At 38.1% G+C, this 25,990-nt stretch overlaps 1 protein-coding gene across 1 annotated transcript in view; it reads right to left on the bottom strand.

Annotated features, from left to right (window-relative positions):
• Window positions 1-323: 323 nt before the first annotated feature.
• The window catches only part of si:dkey-288a3.2 (protein phosphatase 1 regulatory subunit 37), a 36,398-nt gene continuing 10,731 nt past the window's right edge, over window positions 324-25,990 (bottom strand). The window contains exons 7-11 of the mRNA XM_058750043.1: window positions 24,502-24,657; window positions 24,268-24,380; window positions 21,464-21,605; window positions 21,207-21,373; window positions 324-1,946 (exon numbers count right to left, since the gene is read on the bottom strand). Of these exons, the coding sequence (XP_058606026.1) occupies window positions 1,782-1,946; window positions 21,207-21,373; window positions 21,464-21,605; window positions 24,268-24,380; window positions 24,502-24,657 (743 nt within the window). The 3' untranslated portion in view covers window positions 324-1,781. The remainder of the gene's footprint in view (window positions 1,947-21,206; window positions 21,374-21,463; window positions 21,606-24,267; window positions 24,381-24,501; window positions 24,658-25,990) is intronic.

Raw genomic sequence — 25,990 nt, 5'->3', positions numbered from 1 at the left:
TTTATTTTGTTTAATATTGTATTTTTTGTTTGTATTTTAGTGAATATTTCCTCAGAAATAGACTTTTGAAAAAATAAATAAACCTACACTGAGAAATATTCACTTTAGTAAAAAAAAAAAAAAAAAAAGTGTGACAACTAGCCCCAGTCTCCTCCTAAATAAAACTATTTATATATCATAGAAAACAAGCCCCCAATAGCCTCCTGTCAATTGCAAGCAGGTGCTTACTAACAACTGTCCAATTTCTTGGGCTCCGACTGAAAAATGTTTGACATTTTATCTTTGAGTACAGCCGTACACGCCGCATCATTCCCAGCGTCTGTGCATCTGTTCCCAACATCCTTACGATCAGGTTTCAAAGTCTGTTTGTTCCAGAGCCGGGGTGGGTTGAAGCTGGCTGGGCGATGTTCGGCAGCGGAGTTGGTGAGATGGAAGCCTTTGTTGAAAACATCAGGTAGAGCGTGGGGGGGCTGTTGGCACAGCGGCGCTTGCCCCCATGCTGTTCTGTCAATCTGCCCCTGCCCCGTGCCGAGAGGAGGAGGGGGGCAGACACCAGGGGGGCCAATCCTCCATGAGACCCAAATCATGCCAGACGAGGAATGATGGTCCCTGGCTAAATACAGTTATCCCCCCCTCATCTGTCAATCAAGAAATCTTTGAGTAATTTGGGATTTGCCAAGAAAAGCATTCAAATCTCTGAGTGCGAATACTGCAGTTTTTGATATGCAATGTGTGTGCAACAATTCATCTTTCTGACGTTTCTTATTTTGGAAAGGCCTTTACTTATTTTTAAATAAAATTTTCAGTTTAGATGCATTTTCTTTTCTTTTTTTATACTTTAAAGTTTCTTTTTTTTTTTTTTTTACAATTTATAGGTAAACATCATTAATTGGTAATGAATTAATGGCATGTGTTGGAGAAATTAAATCTAATTGATTAAAAAATGCACAAGCCTATTTTTAGAGACCATAATTACATACAGACTGGAAATGTTAACGGAAATTCAAATCAAATTTACAAACTCAATCTCATTGTTCAAACTCTCATTTATTGCATTTCAGAAAGGTTGTTTTTCATTTACTAAATGTATTCTTAATTACCTTGAATTTAAAGACACACGGCAGATGGTATTTAGTGCGAGTTCCACAAAAGACACCTATATTTTCAGATATAACACCTTTTCATGTGCATCCGCAATGTAAACCGAAAGAAAAAGCGATTCGTCCTTTGTTGTTGGCTAGCGTTGAGTAGCACATGTAAACTAAGACCCGCGCAGAGGTAAATCCCAGCTTCTTAAATTTAACATATGTTCTCCTTCCCACACATTGTGATTCTCTGCACCAGCAGTAAACGATACATGTGAGGGAGTTTGAGGCGCTCGCCGATGTCGTCTTGTCATCCAGACGACGATACGCTACATTAGCAGACGCAGGCAGGGAAGGGGCCTCATACACGAGTGTGAATATTAGGGGAGATGGAACCAGAGCAAACAGGATTTAGAGCACACCTCTGTATCAACACAGATTTAGTCAGCGTCACCCTCCGGGGACACAAGGAGAGATGGAGGGAGAGGCTTCTCTTCGTTTCGAGATGATTCACGTTGGGAGTGGGCTTGCAAAATTGCTTTATGGAAAGTGGAGGAAGCCTCGGCGGGAACATTAGGCAGGAAACAGCAGGAGGGCCACTGTTTCATTAGGGAGTGAGGCTTCGGCTTTATTACCAGGATTTGGAGTTTTATGGTTATCGTTATTTGCCATAGAATTATTATGCTTATATGTCTTCTAGTCAGCTGTTTGGGTGGGGAGCGGATAGGTGGTCTCGGCGCAGTCGGCCGGGTCTGGAGAAGCAGGCCGCAGAGCCGTCCCCTTGGCAGCCGTTGCGTTCGCCGCACACAGATCGGAGATCCTGCTCAGCAGCGTCTTCTGCGTTGCGACCAGGAAGTCCTCCTATGAACAGAGAGTGAGAGAGTTGTAGCTTATTCATATTTAATGTGATACAGCCCTGTTTCTTCATCAGTGCTCCATCTGACATGACTTTGGCATTAGCTTGTACGGAATTGACATGCGATGAGTGAGAGAAGAAAAACAACTGTTACTCTGGTTGGCATGTTCATTTTGGTAGTAAAAAATGGGAAGCAAATCACGGTTGCCTTGTGAGGTACGGCTTCAGTTGCAGTCAATTTTACCACTGCTCAGCGAAATTTAAGCTTCAAAATCCAGTCAATTCAATAGGAATTTGAATCCGGATTTTAAGTGAGGACACAAAAAAGTTAGTCAAGGCTGAAATCCAACAGGAATGAGGTCGAAACATTTTCTACAGGAATTTGAGCAATTGAGAGTTTCGCGTGAGAGTGAAAAATTTCGGCGTGAAGATTCCTCTCATATTCAAGTTGGTCATGTGTATCGTTGTTTCACGAAATTGCATCAATAGGAATTTGCGCAATCTGGATTTTTGCACGAGGGCAAAAAATGTTTGCTACGCAAATTTCATGCAATTTGAATTACCATTAACATTTTCAATAGGACCTTGAACAGTTGGGAGTTTCACGCGAGGGTGAAAAGTTTTCAAAACACAGATTTTGAAGTTGGTCATGCAAGTTCTTCACGCTGACCAACAGAAAGCTGCTGCGTTTGAAAAGGGCTTCTGTGTGAACAGGTCTTCACACATGTCGACGCTATTGACAGTGGAGCTTTTTTTGCACACAAAATTTTGCTAATGTGAAAGCACCTTTCCTCTTAATAAATTATCACCGGGAAGATCGGGCCTCGCCAATGTGATTCCTAACGGCGGCAAGGATGGGTCCTGCCTGGAAGCGGTGCCGTCTTGCAGTGCCAACCTTTCCGACCCCAGCGGAGCGTGGTGCTGCGGTGTACCGTGCAGGCTGCCCACCCTCCCTACCGGGCGGGCCGTCTGCAGCAGAGCAGTTAATAAAGAGATTGATTATCAGCCTGTCAGGAAGTGACAGTTGGACAGAGCCACTCCCCATGAATGACAGAGGGCACGCACCGCTCGCAGCAGCCAAGAGCGCCAGAACCAGCACCGCGCCACCAGCACCTCCGCACCGTGCCAACCTTGCTGCGGGGAGGAAGAGCCCCGCCGCGAGCACAGCCATCGCCTTCTGGAGCAGCAGCTACACGGCTGCTGACTTCACTTCCTGTGCCAGAGTCAGAGTTCAACGCCGCTGCCTGCAGCAGACTGACTGCCGGGTTCCCAACAACATACGTGAATTTTTTTTTCATAAGATGCAACATTCACACCAGAGTAAAATATTAAAGCAAATATATTGTTTCTGCAACTTTGGATACTTTTACGTCAAGGATGAATTTTTAATAAAAGTATAAATTTTTATTTATATGAAGGTCACCTTAAAACTACCATGAAAACTTTTTTCTATATATTAAAATGTTAAATTGCAATAAGACATTTCACAATGCTGCTGCTTTTACTGCATTTTGATCAAATAGATGCAGTCTTCTTAAACATAAAGACTTCTTAAAAAGAATGTTTGAACCATAGAGTACATCAGACTCCACGAGAGCAGTTCAAAACTGTAAGAACACTTTTGCTTGCATAATAAATAATTTATGGCTAAATAAATGTATCCATGCCAATAGGTGTCAGTATAAAGTCCAAGAACATTGTCACATAGCACAATTGAAATTTGGGATTGTGACACTTTTAATAAGAATTAATCAATCTTCTTGCATGGGTGATTTTAAACATATTCTCATTTAATTATCTATATAGTTCTGTTTGTTCTTTTTTAGCTGATTATCTGTACGCTTCAATGTATGGTGACCTCCATGAGTAAACATAACTGTTGACCTACTCTGCCTGTTGGACTAGCTTGATTGTGAGACCATATGTTTCAATGCTCATGGATTAGCAACAGTGCATTAGAGAGGCAGAAGTGGCTTCCTTCTAATTAATGATTTAGCACCTCACAGGTACACACACACACACACACATACACAGTTCTACGCCTCATCCGGCCTTGCTTTGTCAGTCCCCCCGAATGAAGGGCTGTCTGCGCGCTGTGGCAATCTCGCGACTGACTTTGTTTGAAGTCACTCTTGTCTGTCTCTTCGCCGGTGCGCCTGTCTGTTGGCCGCGTCCCCCTTTTTTAATGAAACAGAAGCGTTAATAGAATCACTGGGAAAAGCAGGTGATAAAAGTCGATCCGTCGAGCGCGCCTGTATCCTGAGTTGCGAGCGCACTGTTCAAACAGAGCATTGTTCAAAGACAATGCATGCAAAAGACACACGGGCTGCCGAAGGAATAAAAAAAAAAGAGAGGGAGAGAAAGGGAAATGGAAAAAAAGCTGCTCCCTGTCTTCAGCGAGATCAAAACAACTCCAAGGTAAAATATACAATGAAGGGCCCCCTGATCTGACCAGCATCTCAGATGAGAGGAGGATGCAGTCTTTCTGACATGTTACAGAGGGAGAGAGAGAGAGAAAGAGAGACGGAAAGCAAAATAAAGAGGCCTCACAAAAGTTTGAGATATTCAGGCCTTATGAATGCATTCATGGAACATTGTACATGCATTACAAATGTCAAATTAACGCCCGCTTGAGCCGAAATGATATTCTGAGCATATGAAATGACCCTCAAAGAGATGAAAAACATTCGAAATGGGAGGTAAACGCGCTCGACTCAGTTCATTTCAGCCCTAATAAAGATATCGCATCCCGGCCTGACAATACGAATGAATTTCGATCACATTCCGAGGCACGTTTTTTGAAACGTCACCCCGGGATATTTGCGATCGAGTGCTTTTTTTCATATGTCGACAGAGCGAGCTGTTATTTTATCATTGCGGGAAAAAACAGAAGTCTCTTTCACACTTCATTGGCTATCGCGGAGATCAATACGGGCGCCGGTAAGAGGAATATCAGCTGGGGATGGTGCAGAAGTATCTGAAGAAACGGCACCGGGGAGAACGAAACGAAAAAGAGGAGGAGTGAAGCTGCGTTAGAAGGCGACACAGATGGACAAGAGCCTTTATGGTGGCGGCTCCTGCTGGCATGGTGCCACCAGCCCCAGACTCCCTTTGTTTGCCAGGCTACTAAACTAATAGAGATAAAAGCAGGTTCCCGCTGGCCAGGAATTATAAAGTCATTAACGAATACAAATAAGGCTGAGAATGAAGGGGCAAGGAGAGGAGGCTTTCTCAGACCAGCTGAGTCTGAGAGGAGGGACGCGGTTTGGGGAATCTGTCCGAGGTTGGACGTCTCTGTGTGTGTAAACAACCCCAGTTTCCTCTTCTCCAAAAACATGGGTTGTCCTGCAGTGTGACATGATACAACAGCATTTTCATTAATTATTGTACATGCATATATATTTTTATAATGAATCATATGAATTGAGAGATTATAGGGAATATTTATATTTTCAAACTTTATATAGCCATTTAAAAAAAAAAATCTTAAAAAATAAATATGTGGGTTAATGTTTTTTTTTTTTTTTTGATTAAAATTATATAAAAAATAAAATAATAATAAAAAATAAAGATAGAAATCTCATGGACATGTATCAGATTACCGTATACACTTAAGCAAAAGTGTAATGTACATGTGACCCTGGACCAAGGGTCAATTTTTTGAAATTGAGATTTATATATCATCTGAAAGTTTTCCATTGATGTATGGTTGTTTAGGATAAGACAATATTTGCCTGAGATACAACTATTTGAAAATCTGGAATTTGAGGGTGCAAAAATATAAAAATATTGAGAAAATCACCTTCAAAGTTGTCCAAATGAAGTTCTTAGTAATGCATATTACTAATCAAAAAATAAGTTTTGATATATTTATGGTAGAAAATTTACAAAATATCTTCATGGAACATGAACTTTACTTAATATCCTAATGATTTTTGGCATAAAAGAAAAATCGATAATTTTGACCCAAACAAAGTATTGTTGGCTATTGCTAAAAATATATCCGTGTGATAATGAAATTATAATGAATCATATGAATTAAGATATTATATGGAAAATTTCTATATATATATATTTTTTAAAGTTGTAATAAACATACATTTAATCTATCTATCTATCTATCTATCTATCTATCTATCTATCTATCTATCTATCTATCTATCTATCTATCTATCTATCTATCCATCCATCCTTACACAACTTTATGTATCTATTAAAAAGTAAAATGAGTAAAATTTGTTTTAGAAAATTGGTTTAAAAAACTTATAATGGATGTGTCAGATTCTCATAAACTATTAAAGCAAAACATAAACAAAATAATTATCAAGCAATCATAGCAATTCTTCTTTCATATCAGATAGATTAGTATATATCAGTCCATACACAGCATTTTGTTTCATTGTCTGGTCAAACAAGCATTCATTTCTATTTTTCCCCCCTCAAATCTTTTAATTTCCTCTGTCCTTTTATCTGCACAATAGATCCTCAGCATGTCTTCTCTTCCCTCGTGTAATCTCAATATTATTTAAGGTAGCCATTGCACAATGGCTGTGAAAATGGGAGTCATTTAAGCCCTTCTCCCCAAGCAGTGGTCTTGGCAACTAAACTAGCTCATTTGTTCACTCTGCATTCCCTTGGACAGCCTTATAAATGGAGGCACTATCCAATTATTACAGGGGATAAAACTAGAGCTCCAGCAAACCATAGCAGAATCTATTACCAGCGAGAGTTTGTGCGTGTGTGTGCATGTGTGTGTGTGAAAGAGAAAGGCTGTGCCCATATGCCTCACAAACTACTCCACACAGGGCAGGTAACACTTCACCGAGACCTAAACACATGAATATTCTTCAACCTTGACGGCAACATGTTCGCTTATGATGTATTGCAATAAATCATTATGATGCTTAATCTTTAGTTTACCTTAAATGTTGTGGTTTATTTTTTTTTAAACCCCAAAATTATTCTATAGCACAAAAGTTGATGCACAGCTGGCTTAATATGATATTTGACATCTTTCAAGATATATACAGTATGCGGTCTGCAAGTTAGCTTAGTGTGTTTGTTCGCACGCATATGAAGGGACTTTTGGGATTGGATAAGAATTAAGGAATCATTGCATTTCTGTATGAAGCTGGCTTTAAGTTGATATTCAGTGATGAAAAAGGGTTACTTTAGAAACTCTCTGATAATTGGCTTCTTAAAAGCATCTCATTTTTAACAATGTCACTGTGGCTGGTGGATGACAATTAATCTGTTTTCCAGTGTTTTCTTGGCATCTGTGCCAATTACTTTATATGCTAATATATGTAAATTACTCAGCATTTGAGGTGCCAGTAAAAACTACGCTTGTATTGTATATTATTTTTAATTCATGCAATACAATTGAAGTCTATTTTCAAAAACACTATTTTAAATCTTAAATAAATAAATAGCTTTTTAAATATATTTTAGGATGGGAAAGTAACAATTAAATGCATTAGTAAAACTAATATAGCAACTAAGCTCTTAAATATAGTTTAATACTTTTCAAATAATCATTTCAGACAACGCAATCAGCTAATGCTCTGCAACAGAAAGAATCTTTTGAAACAGTCGGACTTGCTTGCATCATTTCTTTGTTTACCGCTATGACAATGAGAATTAGTCACTCCACGTATGAACACAGCGCCAAACACATTTATTTCTCACTCGAACAGTCAAACTGCATTTTTACACTCACCATACATCCTATTTAAGTGCGTCCTGGATTTTGTATTTGTCATTGTGTCGGCACATTAATATTTTTTCTATTTCTTTTCTTTTTTCCTTCTCTGTTAGTGGGAAAGAGGATAATGACTTCACCGCTAAGTAAATGTTAATGAATGCACTTCGCCATCTGACTAGGTCTTTTCTCTTAACATAAATAGCTATAATTACCAACATATTCTCTCTCGCTCGCTCTCTCTCTCTCTCATTCTCCCTCACACACACACACACACACACTATGACCTGCATCAATAGTGTGCTCTCTCTATTGTCCTGTGTTAAGTTCATCTGCTTCTCATCTCTGAAGGTAGATGTCACTGTTGCACACTAAATGAATCCGTAAACTTCAGCCGAGTGATGATAGATGTTTAATGTTGGCTAAATTAGTATGAGATACTGAAGACAAAAAAAAAAATACAAAATAAAAAAAAGAGGTGATCTTAGATATATATTAGAAATTTGGACTTGACCATGTTTACTAATGTCAGCAATATTTTAAACTACATGAAATACAACTAATTTTTTCCAAGTCATTTTATACATTTTAAATTAATAAAAAGAGACACCAGACTTTGAAAGAAATATTTTAGCTGCATTAATGAGCTGTTTTATCTAATCTTGTCCTTGCAAATTAAGGTTCAAAATTCATTATTACTTTATTTAAATCTGTGTTCTGTTTGCTAGTTAATTATCAGCAAATCATCATTAATTAAATCAATGTTTTTTTTTTTGTTTTTTTTTAAAAGCCCATGCTATTATTTTGATTATTATTTTTTTCCACCAGTTTATCAATAACCATTCTCTCAGTCATAAAAAAAAAAAAAAAAACTTTTCTACTAAACCAACACATATGCATTCATAAATCCTGATGTGCCGCCCCAAACCTAGTTATGCAACACTAAAAAACAAAAATCATAAAATATTTTGAGCCTTAAGTTCATTATGTGCAAGACTGATAGATTGAAATGATCAAGTTCTTGTTTTACATTTGTGTGAAACTGCAAAAATAATTATTCGATTTAGCTTAACAACACATTTTCATAATTACCACATATTACTCATGAGGAGTACAATGAATGCACAATCTGATAATTATAATAAGCACACTCATATTGGAAGTGCATCAGGCGAATGTGACATTGTGTCAAAATAAAGTTACAGCGCTAAAGATGAGTGGCTGAGTTCTGAACATCATCATAAACATATTCAAACACACACACACACACAGTGAATCATATGAATATATATCTCCTGTGTCAGTGCCGTGGAGGACGGCAGCCAGCTCCGCGATCCGCAGCTCTCCCGGCTGATTCAAAAATGTATCTTTCAGGCGTTTATTATCAATTTGACTTTATCTTCTCTTTACCAGAGGTGTGAAATCTCAACCTCATACGTGTAATTAAGGTGGGCCGTGGTGCTTAAGAGAGGCTTGATTTGAAGCGATTACCAGAGGCGAGAGCTGAAAAGTACACCGCTGTGACCTCAGGGGCAGTCTGGAGAGCTGCTGGCTGAAGCCACGGCTAATTTAATTGATCTCCTCAGCTTTACATTTAAATATCATCACAGTGGCGATGAGCCCCAGATAGGCTTTGTTCTCGCGTGTGGCTGAGGAGAGATTATTCGCCGTGCAGATCTGACCTGATGGCTTCCCTCCCCACTAAACTCTTCTGTTTGTTCAGCCTAAGAGCGTGCGAGACATCGATCCGCCCGTTTGAAAAGATGCAGTTGGGTGATAGTGGTTCTGAACTGCTGTTGCTACACATGCCAATATGAATGTCACAGCGATGGTCTCTAAAAACATGGGTTGTCCTGCGTCTTGACACGATACAACTAGTTCAAACTGCATTTTCTCAAACTATTGTACATGGATTTATGTTTTTATCATGAATGATATGAAGTGAGATTACATATAATATTTTCATATAAGAAAATATATTTAATCAAATGTATTATATTATATTATATTATATATATTTAGTCAAATATTATACAAATATGAATATATATATATATATATACACGTTTATTATCTACAAAATTATATTACAAATTTTAAAACAGAAAAATGTTTAATTATGAAAAATTTATAAAGAATGATATGAAGTGAATGATTATATAGAATATTTCTCCTTAATATTTTAAGATATTAAGCAATGTAAACAATCACATATACATATACATACATAGACACACACACACACACACACACAAATAAAAAAATAAATAGCTTCCCTCTCCCCTAAAATGTTCTTTTTGTTCAGCCTAAGAGATACATTGATTTGCCATTTTGAAAGATGCAGTTGGGTGATAGTAGTTTTGAACTGTTGTTGCTACAAGTACAAATAAGATTGTCACTCTAAAAGGAGGATTGCGTATTGCGAACTTTCCCAAAAATCAAAAGAGCCGAACTCCAAAAAAAGGCTCAAGATGCGTGCTACTCCATTTAAATTTAAAAACAGAAATGAAACACTGCCTCTAATTCAAAGTGCATTTCCCTTTGCTCAACTATGACAATAACATCTAATCATTCAAAGGGAGAAGCATTGAAATTCCACATTAGAAGAAAGAGAGAGAAATTTAATAAAAGAAGGACCAAGCCATAGAAAAGAGGGAAGGAGAGAGGAAAACAGACTCTGCCGCCCGTGTAGCGCTGGGCGTCCTCTCCGCCGGTCTTGCCTGTGCTGATTTTAATGAGTCATTTCGATGCACGCTATGAAGATTAGGTGCCGGTGACGGCACTGCGCCATCTGTAAGGTAGCCGAGCGGTCACAATAATCCATCTCACGCTCTCTGTCGAGGATGGAGAGACGGCGGGACAAGGTCACCACAGGTGGAACCGTTAACACAGTGTCAGAACACGGACCGGAAACCTTTTCCGAGAAGCCCTTCTCAAAACCTCCAGGAGATTTGTTTTTATTTACCGCTTGCTGACTGCGCTTGAGATCAAAGACGAAAAACGAAGTGTTTTTCTTTCTTTCACAATCACTGTGCATCAGTTTAGGGTCTGGGTGACCGGTTAAGATAAAATGTTATGAAAAGTTACAGCTTGAGTTCCTTTCAAAGCGCTAAACTAAGCCTCAATGTATATATGGAGTGTTTTTCAGTCGCTAAGTGGTGTCAAGGATCTTTGAGCAAGCTGTAAATCAAGGGTGCACCTTGGCTATTTACAGCAAATTATACAGCATGAATGATTCAGTGATTAGAAACATTCTGGCATTCATTACTTTCGCAAGGTCTGAAGGACTTAAACACTGCTAGCTCTTCACACTGTACAACTGCCCAAAACCTTGAGAGAGACGGAGTGAATCACAGGAACAAATTTATTTAAAATATGTGCTTGGAAGGATATTAATAACACTTCATCCTTATTAGAAAGCCCTCAAGTTTTTGTTAGTAAGACGGTTGCTAAGCTTGATTTTAGACCGGTTGTTTCTTAATGTGGATGTGTCAAAGAAAAAGTCACTTTTACCCGCCTGTGTACATGCACTCCAAGTGGAAGGTTATTTATTTATTTATTTTTTTGTACAGCTGTGATTAAAAACATGGAGGAAGAAGGTAAGACAACAGTGGAAGGAGACGAAATCCTGACTGTCTGCGTAAATGCATACAAATTGCTGCTGATGAGGTCTTTACTGGGACGCTGTTTATCTCGTAATACCTCTAGTTTTAAAACAGCACACTGTCCCCGCTCTTCAGGTGTTCATTTGAATAGACCGAGCTGAATGAGTCTTTCTGTAATTGATCCCTGGGGGACGAGATGTCTAGGCCCACCGAATCCGCATTTCTCCCAATTACGGATGCCATCGCGCTCCAAAAACAGAATCAGAGAGCACATCACAGTCTGAACTCTTCTGCTACTGACACAACCTTACAAACACTAGCTGCCTTCACATGTATATATTTCTTTTATTTAAAAAAAAAAAAACATACTCGTACAATGCATTCATATAAAACTTTGTTTAAATAATACATTAATTATTATAGTTTATGTACAGCATTTAAAAGTTTGTGGTTAAGACTTTTTTAAAGATTTTTTTTTTCCAACAATCTCCACAAGGCTGCATTTATTTCATTTAAAAAAAAAAAAACAGTAAAAACTGTAATATTGTGAAATATTATTACCATTCAAAATATCCTTTTGTATTTAAATATACTGTGCGACTTAATTTTTTGTGGAAAAAGTGATACATTTTTAGGCCTTTTTTATTTTTTTGCTGAATATAAAGCTCAAAAGAACATTATTTCTTTCTTTTTTAACATATTAAATGTCTTTACTGTCCCTTTTGACCAACTTAATACATTCTTTCTGAATAAAAGTACTAATTTTTAAGTATTTATTTTAGTGTACATTATTATATATTGTTAGTACTATATATAAATATTAATTATATACGAGTATAATTATGGATTGTTAATTGTAAATATAGCAAATATTCAATAAATAAACAAAACTTGTTATCATTTAAATTAGGTAAATTAAGGAGAAAAACTTTGAAAGTGAAAGTAATGTGTAGTAATATATTGTGCAGTAATATATTAATATGCCGTGGTGAATGGATTGTGTATGGACTATGTAAGGACATATACAGCCCCATTATTTGATTTGACTTAAAATGGTCAAATACACAGTGAAGACTTCTAAAGGCGATACAGTGCAATTGACATGTAGTCACTGAGTGCAGACAGCTACACTAAAGTACCACCGAACACACCACAAATATGTCTCTCTGTATCTTTTTCCCCCATCTGCCAATGTTTAAATGACAGCTAACTGCGCTTAGTGAATGGGAATGTAGGCTAGCACTGGACGACAGGAAAATGGAAAACAGCATGTGTGGATTTCTGACTGGAGGTCAGTCAGACAGAAGCAGGACTTCCAGATATAAATATAATTCACCTTCCCGTTCCACTGCAGCCACTGAACTGCTCTTCACTGAAGTCAGAACAGAGGCGATCTTTCAAAAGTCCCTTCAAAAGTTCTTACACAGAAGGAAAAGGGATTTTTTTCGCTCCAAGACCGAAGCTTTAAAAATAAAACCAGAAGCCCTTGCTGACACTCCTTGCTTTCTGGACAGAGTCTTGCAAATAGACTCCCAATGAAATAAAAAAGTAAAACACATTCAAACAACTGATAACATATAAAGGAAAAATAAATAACCTGATGTTGTCGGGGCATGTGCAAGGAGTGTTTGGAGGGCATTATTGTCTGTAGGACATGGCAGCGGTACTCGGTTCAGGCCCAAAGCTGTGGTGATGGAGTGGCTGTGAGTTAATTACTGATTACCTCTGGGGCCGTTCACCTGTGAGCCGATCATTACCTCACACTCACGCCAAGCAGGTGCCATCCCTGGTTGTCCGCCACGCTTGTCTACTGTGGCATGATTCCCTGGCCTGGGCCTAAACCCCATTCACAGGAACCGCAGGGGCACATGGCACAGCTCAAACCTCAACATCTAGCGCTATGCGGCCAGAGGTCAACTTCTCCTTTCTCCCCCCGTTCTCCGTTGGATCTGGAGCTCTCTCTTTGGCCTGGCCGGAGGACACGGGCAAGGAAACAGCTGGCCTACGCCTGCCCGCTTGGACATGGCAGTTCTAGAGCATCGATAGTGGTGCCCACCACACCAGCTGATCCTCTCCCAGGGTCCCTGTCACGATGATGTCTTCATTGCTAACCGGAGCAGACGCCCGCTCCTGGCAGCAACTGGAGGTGACAACAAATCCAATTATCTCCCCTCCATGGAGCCCAGGCAGCCCATGCCGGTGTGACAGAGACGAGGACAGGGACAGGCAATGCCCTGCCCACTCCATCCCACCCCTCCCCCTGATTTTAGTGGGCAAACATACTGGCTACTGCCCCATCACTCCAGTCACAGGGACAAGAGGACAAACAGAGGGCTCCTGTGGTCTGCACAAGAAAAACACAAAGAAACAGAAACACAGAGATCAAGACAGACAGACAGACAGATAAACAGAAATGGTATTCAAATACACAGACACATGCATATAGATACACAGACAGACATACAGTAGATTGAACAACAGAATGCTAGAGTGAACAAATAGAATGATATAATAAAGACCTAAATGATAAATGTATACACAGACACACACAGATAAATAGATAGATAGAAGGATAGATGGATAGATGGATAGATCTGTTGTAATCCTGCCATCAGTCATGGTGGCCTGTCATTGACACAAATGTCCCACCATAAGGATATATACGACAGAACTGACAATGCATGCTGTGCACAAATCTGATTTGCGATGAGTGTTTTTAGGTGACACGCCCTGAGTTAACCTGTATAAACCAATTAAATATCCATAATCAAAATGAGCTTACACTGGAAGCATTAGAGGTGGGTTAAATGCATATTAAAGAAATATCTATTGATTGTTTATCAGTGTTTATAGGTCATCTTCACCTCTGATGATTAGCCAGGGAAAGAGAGTAAAATGAAGTGAGAAAGAGGGCACTATAAGACTAGTGTGCAGAGCTAGGGCTGCATAAATTGGTTGCTTTTCTTGATATTGTAATCATCATTATTAATTTTAGTTATTAACAGATTTCACATTAAAATATTTTTGTTAGGCTGTGTATTGGTGGGCATTGTTCATGACTCTGCATCGTTACACCAGTTGGCATGGGTGACATTTAATTCAGGGGGGCAGGAAAAAAATTGTGAAAAAATGCACAGACATTTGTTTCTCAAAAAAGTATTTATGGATATAAGTATAAAAAAAATCTCCTACCTATATTTGCAAGACATCAAAGCTGTCAATACAGCACAGTCAAGAATAACTTAGAGAGGTTGCCAACATTAATAAACTGTGGACTACTTTTGACTCTTGCTGCTGATTTTAATGGCGACACTTCCCATTTTAAGTGTCTGTTCATGGCCTTTCATTTTCAACCAGAAATGTGCACAATGCTTTCAGATGTTCATACAATTTTTCCAGTTGCCAAATCCAGTCACTTGAAATGTGTCCACTTTGTACTCTTTGCCACCAAATGCAAGACACGTGAAGAATGATCAGTTGTGGGACTATATTCAACCCAGTCATAAATTGATGGAAAATCTCAATAAAGTTTACACATGGTTTTGGTTCATGAACTGGATCTCACTCTGAACATGTGCTGTCTGTAAAGGTCTGGCCAGGCCCGGATACAGAATTAAATCAACAAGGGTGCTTTAGCCTTAATGCACATCTATTTTCACATATCTGTCAATCATTATGAGAGTGAATCCAGCATACATATGCAGATGTCATTTCTGATACTTTGTAGTGTGTATGTGTCCAAAAAACAAGTTTCATACAAATTCTAAATGCATTATAGCCTAGAAAGCGAGTCCATTGCAATTTCACAAAGTTCCGTTATTATCAATGAAGCTCTCCAAACTGCACAATGAATCTCTTATTAACATCGCATCTGCACTTTGTTATGAGATCATTCATGAGCATGCAGAACTGCACTGAACAAAAACTTTTCTGACCGACTAAAATGTTTCTGATTGGCCATTGTGTTCAAGAAATCATTTGCTACATTGACAAGTGACCAAATTATGAGTCATCAGCAAATTTATTTAAAACACTGATTTATTCATTAACGAAAAACCACAACTGAGATGCGAAACATTAAATAAGTCATTGAATCAATTACTCAACTGATTTGTTCAGCAACATCTATTCAATCAGGAACTAAACGTGTTACTTGCAGATGTGAGGCTATTCCAGGTTTAGTGAGTTCATTCAAATGATTCATTCAAAAACACTGACTCATTCAGGAACTAAAGAGCACTAAAATGTCTTGCCTGTAGAGATGCAACAGCTGGTCATGCTTCTGTGAGTCACAGAACTGTTCATTCAAATGATTTGTTTAAAAACACTGATTCATTAAATGCCACTGCGGAGACACTCAATGGTTTCACTGTTGTTTCATTTGAAACCATTCTCATTTGTGGAGCAAAACTGGACAGAGCTACTAACAATATTGCATCTAAAGTAAGGTACTCAATATTAATGTAATTTTCATTATTGAACTGTTGTTTAAATAGCAATATTAACCAGAAAACGTGACTTTACAAAAGTACATCACTTTATAAAGTACAGACACTTCATATTGGCCCTAATAGTAGCACGAAAAACAAAATGGTTAACCTTGTAAACCATTAATCTTGCTCATTAAGACTGGTTGTCGCAAGTCTATCAATAATTTAAATTCTTCATTCATGTGCACGTGACTGGTTACAATGCTCACACATTCAAGCAAAAAATAAGAAAAAAATGTTGTAAATAGAAAATAGAGAGCGAAGTGCTGCATCCAAAGATGACCGAATAGATCATCCATATTCATACGCAGACCATGCCACTGCAGTCCTGTTAATTTGAAAGGGAAAGGAAGCTTCTTCTGGCTGAAGCCCTCTGATAAAGGCAGTGACTCACGGGTTTCATGATATTTAGATGAGCCTTCACTGTGGGTGACTGGTGACTCAGGGCGCTTGAGCATGGAGTTGGAGGACATGCCCAGAGGGAGATTCTGAAATTCTGATGGACCAACTCATCCAATGGGCCATTTCTAGTGGAGTAGAGGGAAAAGATAGCATCCAGTGCCATCAAAATATGATCCAACGTGTTTCAGGCAAAGGCTTCTGAGACAGCTCAACAAAGAACCACTGAAGCAAAGGCTTCTCACACTTTACTGGACATTTACTGCACCTGTCTAGACACATACACTGGAGACCATATGCATTAGTATAGAAATTTAAAGGATATTTCACCCTAAAATAAACATTCTGTTGTTATTTACACACCCGTGTGTCAATTTCCCCTCTGACAGTGCTTTCAAATCTTACTCTGCTCAGAAATGATGTTATCTCATGGAGGGGAAAAAATCATGCGGGTTTTGTTTGTTTTTATTTTTTAAGTGAAATGTCCCTTTAAGTGGTTAAGTCAGGGCCAACAATAAGGACAACATTTTCACTGGCCCCGCCACAAATGATTTTTATTTTATTCTTTTTAATATGCACAAGATCAATGAAGTTAAACTTTCTTTCAATGATTTTTCTGTCAACCTATTGGTGAGCCCTGAGTGTGTGTTCACAGACCAAATGTCCAAAAGTGTCAATCTTCACTTACAGGAATATTACTAATAAAATGAGTCGTCATGCTCCAAGCAACTTTTGAGATATCCACAAGATTTGTGTCCATTTTGTATTGCTGCCACAAATTCTGGCAAACTTCTAAAAAGCCTTTACATCAGTTTGTTTTTCATATGCTCTTCCACAATCCTCAGCTCTCATCCCCCTTTTCACCCTCAAATGGAAAAGAGGATGGAGAAAAAAAACAACAACAACCTCTACTTCCTGTGAAACTGTTGGTCGCACCTCTGACTGCACTGACGGGGGAGAGTAAAGCCATTAAAATGACACGGAGACAGATCGTGTGTGACACTTCAAAGGGTCTGGAAAAAGCTGGAAAACTGAGCAGCGCAACCTCCTCATCCACCCTCCGGCGGGAAAGAGAGGAGAAAAAAAAACACAAAGCCGACAAGCACGCGCCGCATGGTCAACACAAGCACCCAGAGACTCCCGCGCTCTCCTCTCGGCCTCCCCCCAGACCCAAACACAGACTCGTCCCCCGCGACTACACGTCCAATGATTACACTATTCCCGCTCTCGCGCTCAGAGGGGCTAATTAATGCTTTAATATGCAAATGAGTGCCACAGTAAATTACACAGCTGGCAAATATGCCTGTTTTGCCCCCAAAACTACATCAGGAAATGAGCAAGACTGCGTGTGGATTGTGAATGCAAAGAGACAGAAGGTTTATTTCGAAACTGCAAAGACAATTTCACCTCAAAGTTTTAATGGCGCGAGGGTAAAAGTTTATGAAGAGTCTATCTGCAAGATCTAAAGAGGTTTAAACAGCGGACAGGGTTTTGAATTTAGGACAGCACAAAGTTGCTTTGAATGGCACATCAATTAGACGCCACATTTAATTTAACACAAATTTAAAAAAAGGCTGTGAGGGAAGCAGATATAGTCCGTTCAGTATGTTGTACAGTTGACAAAATAATAATAAATAAAAAAAAATAATATATATATATATTTATTTTGTGAATATTAGATGTGACCTACAATAGGACCTAATTTTTTACACAATAGTGCAACATATTGCACTTCACAGCCTCATGTTTGTTCACATGATGTTAAATACATAGTGTCTAGTAAGTATACAGTGTCTAGTGTCTAAGCAGACTGGCTTCTATAACAAGATATTGGTGACAAGTGCTATTTTTTGCATGACAGTGAGAGCAGATGCAAAGAAACAGAGAGATGTGAGAGTGTGATTTGGTTTAGCTTTGATAAACATATGACACTTGACTGCTTTGCTATATACGGCTGTCGTTTTCATGCCCTACAACCATGTGAAGTTGATGGGAGAAGATTCTGTGAAAGTATCACTAAAATATGGAACTTGTTACTCACAAATTCCACTTCTCTAATTAAAGTAGAAGGCCATACGGAACTTTAAAGATATTTTTTTTGCAGTCACTGGAGAGATAAAAGCTGAAAAAAATATGAAGCTGTGGTGCACAGGTAGCACTTGCAATGCATAGGAAGTTTGAGTTGTATATTTATTCAAAATAATAGCATAAAAAGCACATAAATACAAATACAAATTAAATTAGACGGGAGCAGAAGAAAACAATAAAGAGATAAGCTCCATTTATTATAGACACATACATTTATCTATATTAGATAAACTACTATTTAACATAAAAGGAAAATAGCTAGATTTATACACATCAAACATCTGTTTTGCCCCCTACAATGGTAATTTTGTCCCAATTGTATTCAACAATTGAAATCACAGAACATCATAATTGTGACAAACTGTGGAACTGATATTCAATTAATTGCAGTAACTATTTTAATTATTAATGTTTTTAATTATTAATCCTAATTGCCAAAAATGCATGTCACAGATCTTGCATATGTACAACCCTATTACTACATGACTACATGATGACCCCCATTAAAAGAAAGTAACACTACAGTTATAGGAGCAACATTGAGGCCCTTTCTCCAGAATAGTGTTATTGAAATAATACATGTTTTTATATAATTTATAAGAAGTATAAATAAGGAAATAACTACAAAACATTTTTTTTAATCCAACCAGCATTTTTAAAGTAAAACGTTTGACTAGTAGTGTATATAGATTACTTTATTTTATTTTTTTAAACATTATTAACTTTTGTATTTTTTTTTTTTTTAATTCCATAAATACGTTAATACACCTTTGCTGAAAACCAATGGCATATAAACTAGCATTTTTTTTAAATTAATTTTGCTTTGAATTTTGAATTGAAAACAGCAATGTAGTGCAATAGGATGAAGCAATGTAAATATTCACAAAAGTATCAGCAAGTTCAAAAACTGAGCTGTCTTTAAGAGTGCACATGTGTGTGTGTGTGTGTGTGTGTGTGTGTGTGTGTAAAGCTCATCATAAGCAGCTCATCAGAGGTCCCATGAGCAAGACCTGCTCTCTGTCTGCTCACTCATTCAACTCCAGCCATCATAGAGTCAGACACCATGACCGACCACAAACACAAACCAACTCTTAGTTCCACTTGGAGTCAGTCCCACAAGACCACCTGCCCCTCTGCAGCCCTACCTGCATCTCTAATGATCCTTAATGAGAGACATCACAGCAACCTGACTGTGCCATGCACAACAACAGTGACATTGAGCAAACAGCAAACGAAATAATATGCCATTATTGTACATCATTGAAGTATACAGCTCACTCCGATATATTTTTTCCATGTTCAAAATGTTAACAAAAAGACAAGACAAAATTTTTAGGTGAAATAAAAAGACAAAAATGAGGCAACTGTTGGCATACACTAAAAAAGTATACACCTCAGGTCTTGGAAGAATTTGATGCGAATTGTTGAATGTGTAAAGTCTGACCTTAACTAAAGAGTACAAGCACCTTGCTAGAGATGGATAACATGGTCCCAAATTCCCGAACTTCCCTAAGACTCCCACAATGAATATTTTAGATCAGTAAATAATTAATAATTAACACCAAACAGGCCACTGATCAAATAGATTTGGGCTTCAACAGACACGCCAAATCAGATGCTGTAAACAAAGACCCAAGGACCTACATTCCCTCCCTACCACCTTCCTCTCGTTTAAATATGCGCATGTAAAATCGCGCCACGCACACACGCACACATCCGCATACGCTTTTCTTTTGAAGAATGAAATTTTCGCTTTTCTCAGTCCCAGGGAATTTTACGAAACTGAATCAGAACACTTGATCTGACCACCCGCTGATTTCTGATGGAAAGATTTGCTTTTTAATACAATCGTCAGTCGTTCTGCCACGTTGTGCCTGGCCCAGACAAATCCCAGCAGTGTGTCTTCTTGTACTGCCACAGTGAAATGTCTCATTCTCCATCGGTTAAATACCACCCTGCTGTAATCTATCACGGTGGAAATGTTAATAACATCGTCCTCTGTTTCAGCTGAGCTTAAATATGACACATTTATACACATTTAAGACAGATGGTGTGTTTTCAGGCCGTTTATCGATGAAAATACATTTCGAGGTGCAGCGGATTGACGGGGTAAAAACATCAGAATCCAAACAAATGAATGACATAAAAAAAGAAAACAATCCGTTTCTAGCATTAGAATCAGTTTTAAAGAGAGCATTCTGTCCTTTCACGATTTTAATTAATGCTTTAATATGCAAATAAGATAGAGGAGATAAAATCCTGACAAACAGATGGCAAGTGAACTTTCTCTGTTCTGGCATGTTCTTAAGTTGCGGTGTCATTTTTTTTCAAGGCTTTTGCAACGAAGTGTGAAGCAGCAGCTCTAAGAGATCAGCAACATCTCGTATCTTTGACAGTAACTTCTGTCTTTGAGTCAAACTTAATATTGGAACATGCTATGGCAATAATGAGTTTACCTAAAAACTTTACAATATCAATTGTGATAGCAAAATCCATCACCAGACCTAGGCTGACAGGACAAAGCCCCCAAATTTTGTGTATAAAGAAAATAAATTCAATTTGACTATTTTTTTTTTGGATCATCGATAAACACAATACAACAAAAATACAAAATGATTTGGTACTATTTCTTTAGACATCTAAACAATAATACTTCTCACAACGTCTCCATACTTTTTGACCACTGAGCCAAATGACTTTGATTTGATTTGGCAGATACTAATTTATAGATTTCTGAATATAGATTTAAACATCTATAGTTATTAGTGCAAAAATGTCTCCAATAAGACAGAAAAATGCATATACACAACAGAAATTGTCCCATGATTTTTAAGATTCAGTTTATTTCCAAGATATTCCAGGCCTGAAAACTACAGTTAAAAAAAAATCTTGATATTTCCAGGCAGACCAAGGACCATCTGCATGCAAAATTACTGTTCTAAACACTTAGATAATCAGGGTGAGGTAAAGCTGACAACTGACCTTTTCCTCTTTCAGATGTTGGTCCAGATCCAGTCTGATGAGTGAACGGTTGATCTTTAGGGCCAACGACAGAGCCATGAGGCCCCCAGCAAGCACCTGGTTCTGCCGTACATCCAAACGCTGGATCTGTGGACTCTCTGCAAGGATCTCAGCCAAAGTCACAGCACCTGGCACGGTGAGTAGAAAACACAGGCTTGGTTATAAGGTAAAACAGAAAAAGGGAAAAAGAAGCAGAAAAGCAATATTACGAACCCTACCCTCGCATGTTATTCCTGTGGAAGCTAGGCCAAGTTGCAATAAAGAGCGATTGATCATTAGGGACTCCTTTAACGTGTGAATGCCTCTGTTCTCAAGGTTGTTTTTGCCAAGGTTCAATGTTTCGAGTGTTTTTAAGCGGGGCTGGAAAAAAAAAAGAAAAACAGGATGTTTAAGAAAACGTGCACTGATGAGCTTGTTTTTAAATCACTTTTTATCATTCAAAAGTGTCCTTTTTCTGTGCATTTGAATCCAATTATGGATGGTGAATTTGTGTCACTTTGAGCGCTTTAAGTGTCACACGCCGCACCGTGGCAATAGATTGGCTCTCAAGAGCATATTAGCCGCGTCATTTATGAAGCACGATTAGCAGCCATATAAAGCAGGAGATAGCGGAGCACATGAGGGAAAAGCCATGTTGCATAACAGAACGTACACCATGCCAGCTCGCTACACTCATTATTCCCACTTAGTCTCCTGCTTTAAATGAAAAAACCACAGACAGCTAAAAAAAACAAGCTCAAAGATCAACTCACAGTTCATTTGCGTCACTGTTACAACGCTCAAGCATGTAAACACCCACACATATACATTATCAGTATATGTATACAAAACCATCAAGCCCAGTCAAAGATTCTGAGTAAGACAGAAACTAGAGAAAATGTCACTGAAATGTCATTTCAAATGTAAAACACTTCAACATAATTTTTATTTGTCATATATTGGTTTTAAGCTATCAGGTACCTGTAAATATGCACTGATATAAACTTATTTTATTTCACCAAAAAACATAAAATCCTACCATTTACCCAACTTCAAGTTCAAATCTCTCATTTTATTTTATTTTTTTGAAACAGAAGATATTTTGAGAATTGTCTTGGTGTTTTTTACTATACAATGAAAGTCTGTTTGGTTACCAACATTCTTCAAAATATCTTTTTTGTGTGTTTTGCAGAAGAAAGTCATACAGGTTTGGACTGACATGAGGGTGAGTAAATGATAACAATGTCTCTTTAAATAAATATATAAAATGTACTTTTATTAAAATCAAAGGAACAAAAGCAATTATAATTATTATAATAATAATTATTATTGCTGCTGCTGGTATTTTTAGTAATAGTAATAAACATTTTTGTTTCTAAGTGAGGCATAAATAAATAAATAAACAAAGTCTGATAATTTTACTACAAACATTGCAAAGTATTGTTAGCATAATAAACATAGCAATTTAACTGAAGCACCCTATGGTTGACAACTTCAGTCATCCGATTTCCAATTGGTCAGACAAGGATCCACTGAAAAATGTGGATAACATTGTGATTTAATTATGTTCTGCTGACATCAGAGAGTTTCGTGTCTGCCCAAATAACCCATTTATTCACTCTCTCTCTTCTTCTGCCTTTAAAGAAACCCCAGGAAAAAAAAAAAGAAAGAAAGGTTAATAACAACCCTTCCTGTGTCATATTCGACACGACCAGCCATTGGACTAATTATATTCATTATGGCCGCATGGATGTCTACTTATCCTTCTTAATGACAGACCACATGAAAAAGCCCTCTAAACACATATCTATTATTTAATCAAACTGTTCCCATTTGGTACAGGCAAAATGGAATAAGCAGGCTTTATTTTTGGCCTGAATGAATTCTCTGTGAACACGCCAAAGGCCGAGAGAAGAGAAAGTAGGCCTTTAATTTGTAGCTTTTGATTTGAATCGCCATTCAGATGACAGAAAGGTACAGTTTATTCTGACAATCAGAGCTGCTGAAGAGGAATAGATATTATTAAGGATTAGAGATGAGCTTTCCAGTGAGGATGAGACAAGCCATTTCCTTTTGTTCTCTTCTCTTTTCTCTTTGTGTGTCAAACTCTGCCGTAGACCACAAAAAAAAGAGATATATCCAGTAGCTGTCGTGTTGACGGTTTGGGTACTTCCTCTCCAAAGCCACGCAGGGGCCACATGCAGTGTCACTGTTTGTCTTTAATCAAAGGCACACTCAGATAAAATAGGAATAGATAAAATAGGAATGAATAAATAACTGAAAAAGTAACATACCGAGTGAAAATCATTGTATTTACTACAACGTGCAACCTGCAGTTTATTCTACAGGAACAGACGCTCTCAAAAATGAAACTTCCCTTCTGAAGCTATGCGATATTTATTGTAAGAAACCGAGTGAAATTAAATTGTTATTCAGTGAAAATCCTGTGAATCGTTCTTTCAAATCAGATCTTTTCAATGAATCGGTTGATCCAGTTCACAAGTGTGCGTCACCAAACTGATTCGTTTACTGGCTTAGTGATCTGCTCACAATAGTAAACAAATTTATGTGTGTAATAAAAACATAAATTTCCATCTGTAAGTCACAAATAGTCACATAAATACATTTTATGATGCTGATATGGTGTTTTTGTTTCTGTTTTTTATTTTTATTTTTTAAAGATTGAAATCTCCAGTCTCCGTTCACTGTAATTGCACAGAAAAGAGCTAATTTAGAATTTCTTCCTAATTTCTCCTTTTCTTTTCCACAGAAGACAGAAAAGTCATACAGGTTTGGAACAACATGAGAGCGTGTACATGATGACAGAGCTTTCATATTTGGGCAAACCTTTTCCTTAAAATAAAATACGGTGTGAAAAGCAGTTGTGAAAATGTTTCAGCAAATTACTGATGCACAATCTTCCAGATGTGTTACTTTTTTAACTTCCTCTGCTTTTTTAATCACACTCCATAAGTCTAGAAGTGCTGCTGTAATGATTAAAATTGCACATATCTCTATTATCTCGCCCGAGAGAAAATCTCACCAGAACATTCTGTAGATGGCTCATGCCAAGATGAGTGATGTGATTGTTACTCAGTATCAGCGCTCTCAAACCAGTCTTCTGAGAGCTCAAAGCATCACAGATCTCCTCCAAACCTGTGGAACAAAGAGAGATGACTACACAAGAGCTGAAACAAATTGTGCATTTTAACCACAAAAACCTTTTCAACCGTGCTATTGGAAGCGCACAATACGCCCTCAAATGAAACGGGCATACCTGAGTCAGACACGGTATTGTTGCTCAGGTCCAAGGTTTTAAGAGTGCTGTTGTATTTGAGGAGGTCGCCAAGTTGCATGGAGTCCTGGTAGCCATTAAGGTTGTTTTCAGAGAGGTAAAGCTCCTGCAAAGCGATGTTCCTTTTCAGAGCACCGACTAGGGCAAGAATTGAGAAAAATCTTCAATAAGCATTGCGCTTTGTCCTTGTCCGAAATGTGTGTGCCGAAGAACTCTGGCACAGTGCAACAACAAAAGATGTCATGTAAGACAATCTGCAGGAAAAAAAGAAAATCAGATTTCTGTGAATGCCCACAGCGGCTCTTCCAAATGACAACAAAGGCTCATTGAAAGCTTTAAGGCTGCGTAGGACTAACTCCATTATCATTTTTATTTACATCGCTGTGATTATCACGGCCATCATTTTAATCGTCAACATCATTACATGTCCCTTTTAGGGCCAGAGAAGCTTTCATGGGCTTTTTGTCTGTGGCCTCACAGAGCTGTCTGTCCAAATCAATGCGGCAGATTTGATCAGACCCTTTCGGTTGCATGCGGAATGCCAACATCGTCATCATACACAGTAGGAACCAAATAGGGGGATCGTTGAATTGATCGGAGGGACTCCACTGTGCGAGTCAGCGAGTCCCGCAATCAGGGCCCCACCGATCAATAGCAATGATCAGAAGCTGGGCGTCCCGCTGGGAAGAATGAGGGGGGGTGGCCGAGTGGCCCTAAAATATCAAATGGATCCACATGCTACTTAAAGAGACAGAGCCGTGAAGACATAGGATGTGTCACTCCACTCCTCCGTCTCATTTAAGGTCATTTTACTTGGGTTCTGTTAATGGCCTATGTCTACAGCATTTCATTCACTCTTTTTCTTTTACCCATTCAATTCTGGGGCTCCCATTTCCATTCAGATATTAGCATGATGATTCAGCAGTGGCAATAAATTATTTCTATGCATAGAATACCCTGATGAACAAAAAGAGCAGTATGATACGTTTAGTGCATAGATCACATCTCACAATGTAATGCACTTGCAGTGTGATGAATGAATTGAAAGTTATATGAGCCACATTTTTTAAATTCCAATTTGATACATTTTTACACAAAATTAGATGTGAAACAAATTCATTATGAAATGATCTCAGCTTAGCTAAAAATAAAATAAAAAGCATTAAATTAAAAACAATAAAATTATCTTTAACTAGACATTGTCATGTGAACAACTACTGCAATTATTTTGTGGGATCATTAAGCCAGATACAGGATTCCATAGGTTTTACATGTTTTAATAATACATGTCCTAATGCCTATGTTTTGCACAGGTTTAAAGGGCCGACACAACTCTATAAAAGCTGTGGCTGTAGTCCTGTGTCCTTTTTAGGAGGCAAGCTCTACAGTAACGTGGGAAAGACTCCATCTCACAGTGAGCTGGCCGAAGTGTCCTGAACGGATCGGTGCAGCAATGTGTAAAGTGACAGGA

The sequence above is a fragment of the Onychostoma macrolepis genome, chromosome 17 (genome assembly GCF_012432095.1).
Source record: "Onychostoma macrolepis isolate SWU-2019 chromosome 17, ASM1243209v1, whole genome shotgun sequence".
Lineage (NCBI taxonomy): Eukaryota > Metazoa > Chordata > Actinopteri > Cypriniformes > Cyprinidae > Onychostoma > Onychostoma macrolepis.
Note: the sequence above shows the minus strand (reverse complement) of the source record. Positions and strands in the feature narration are given on the sequence as shown.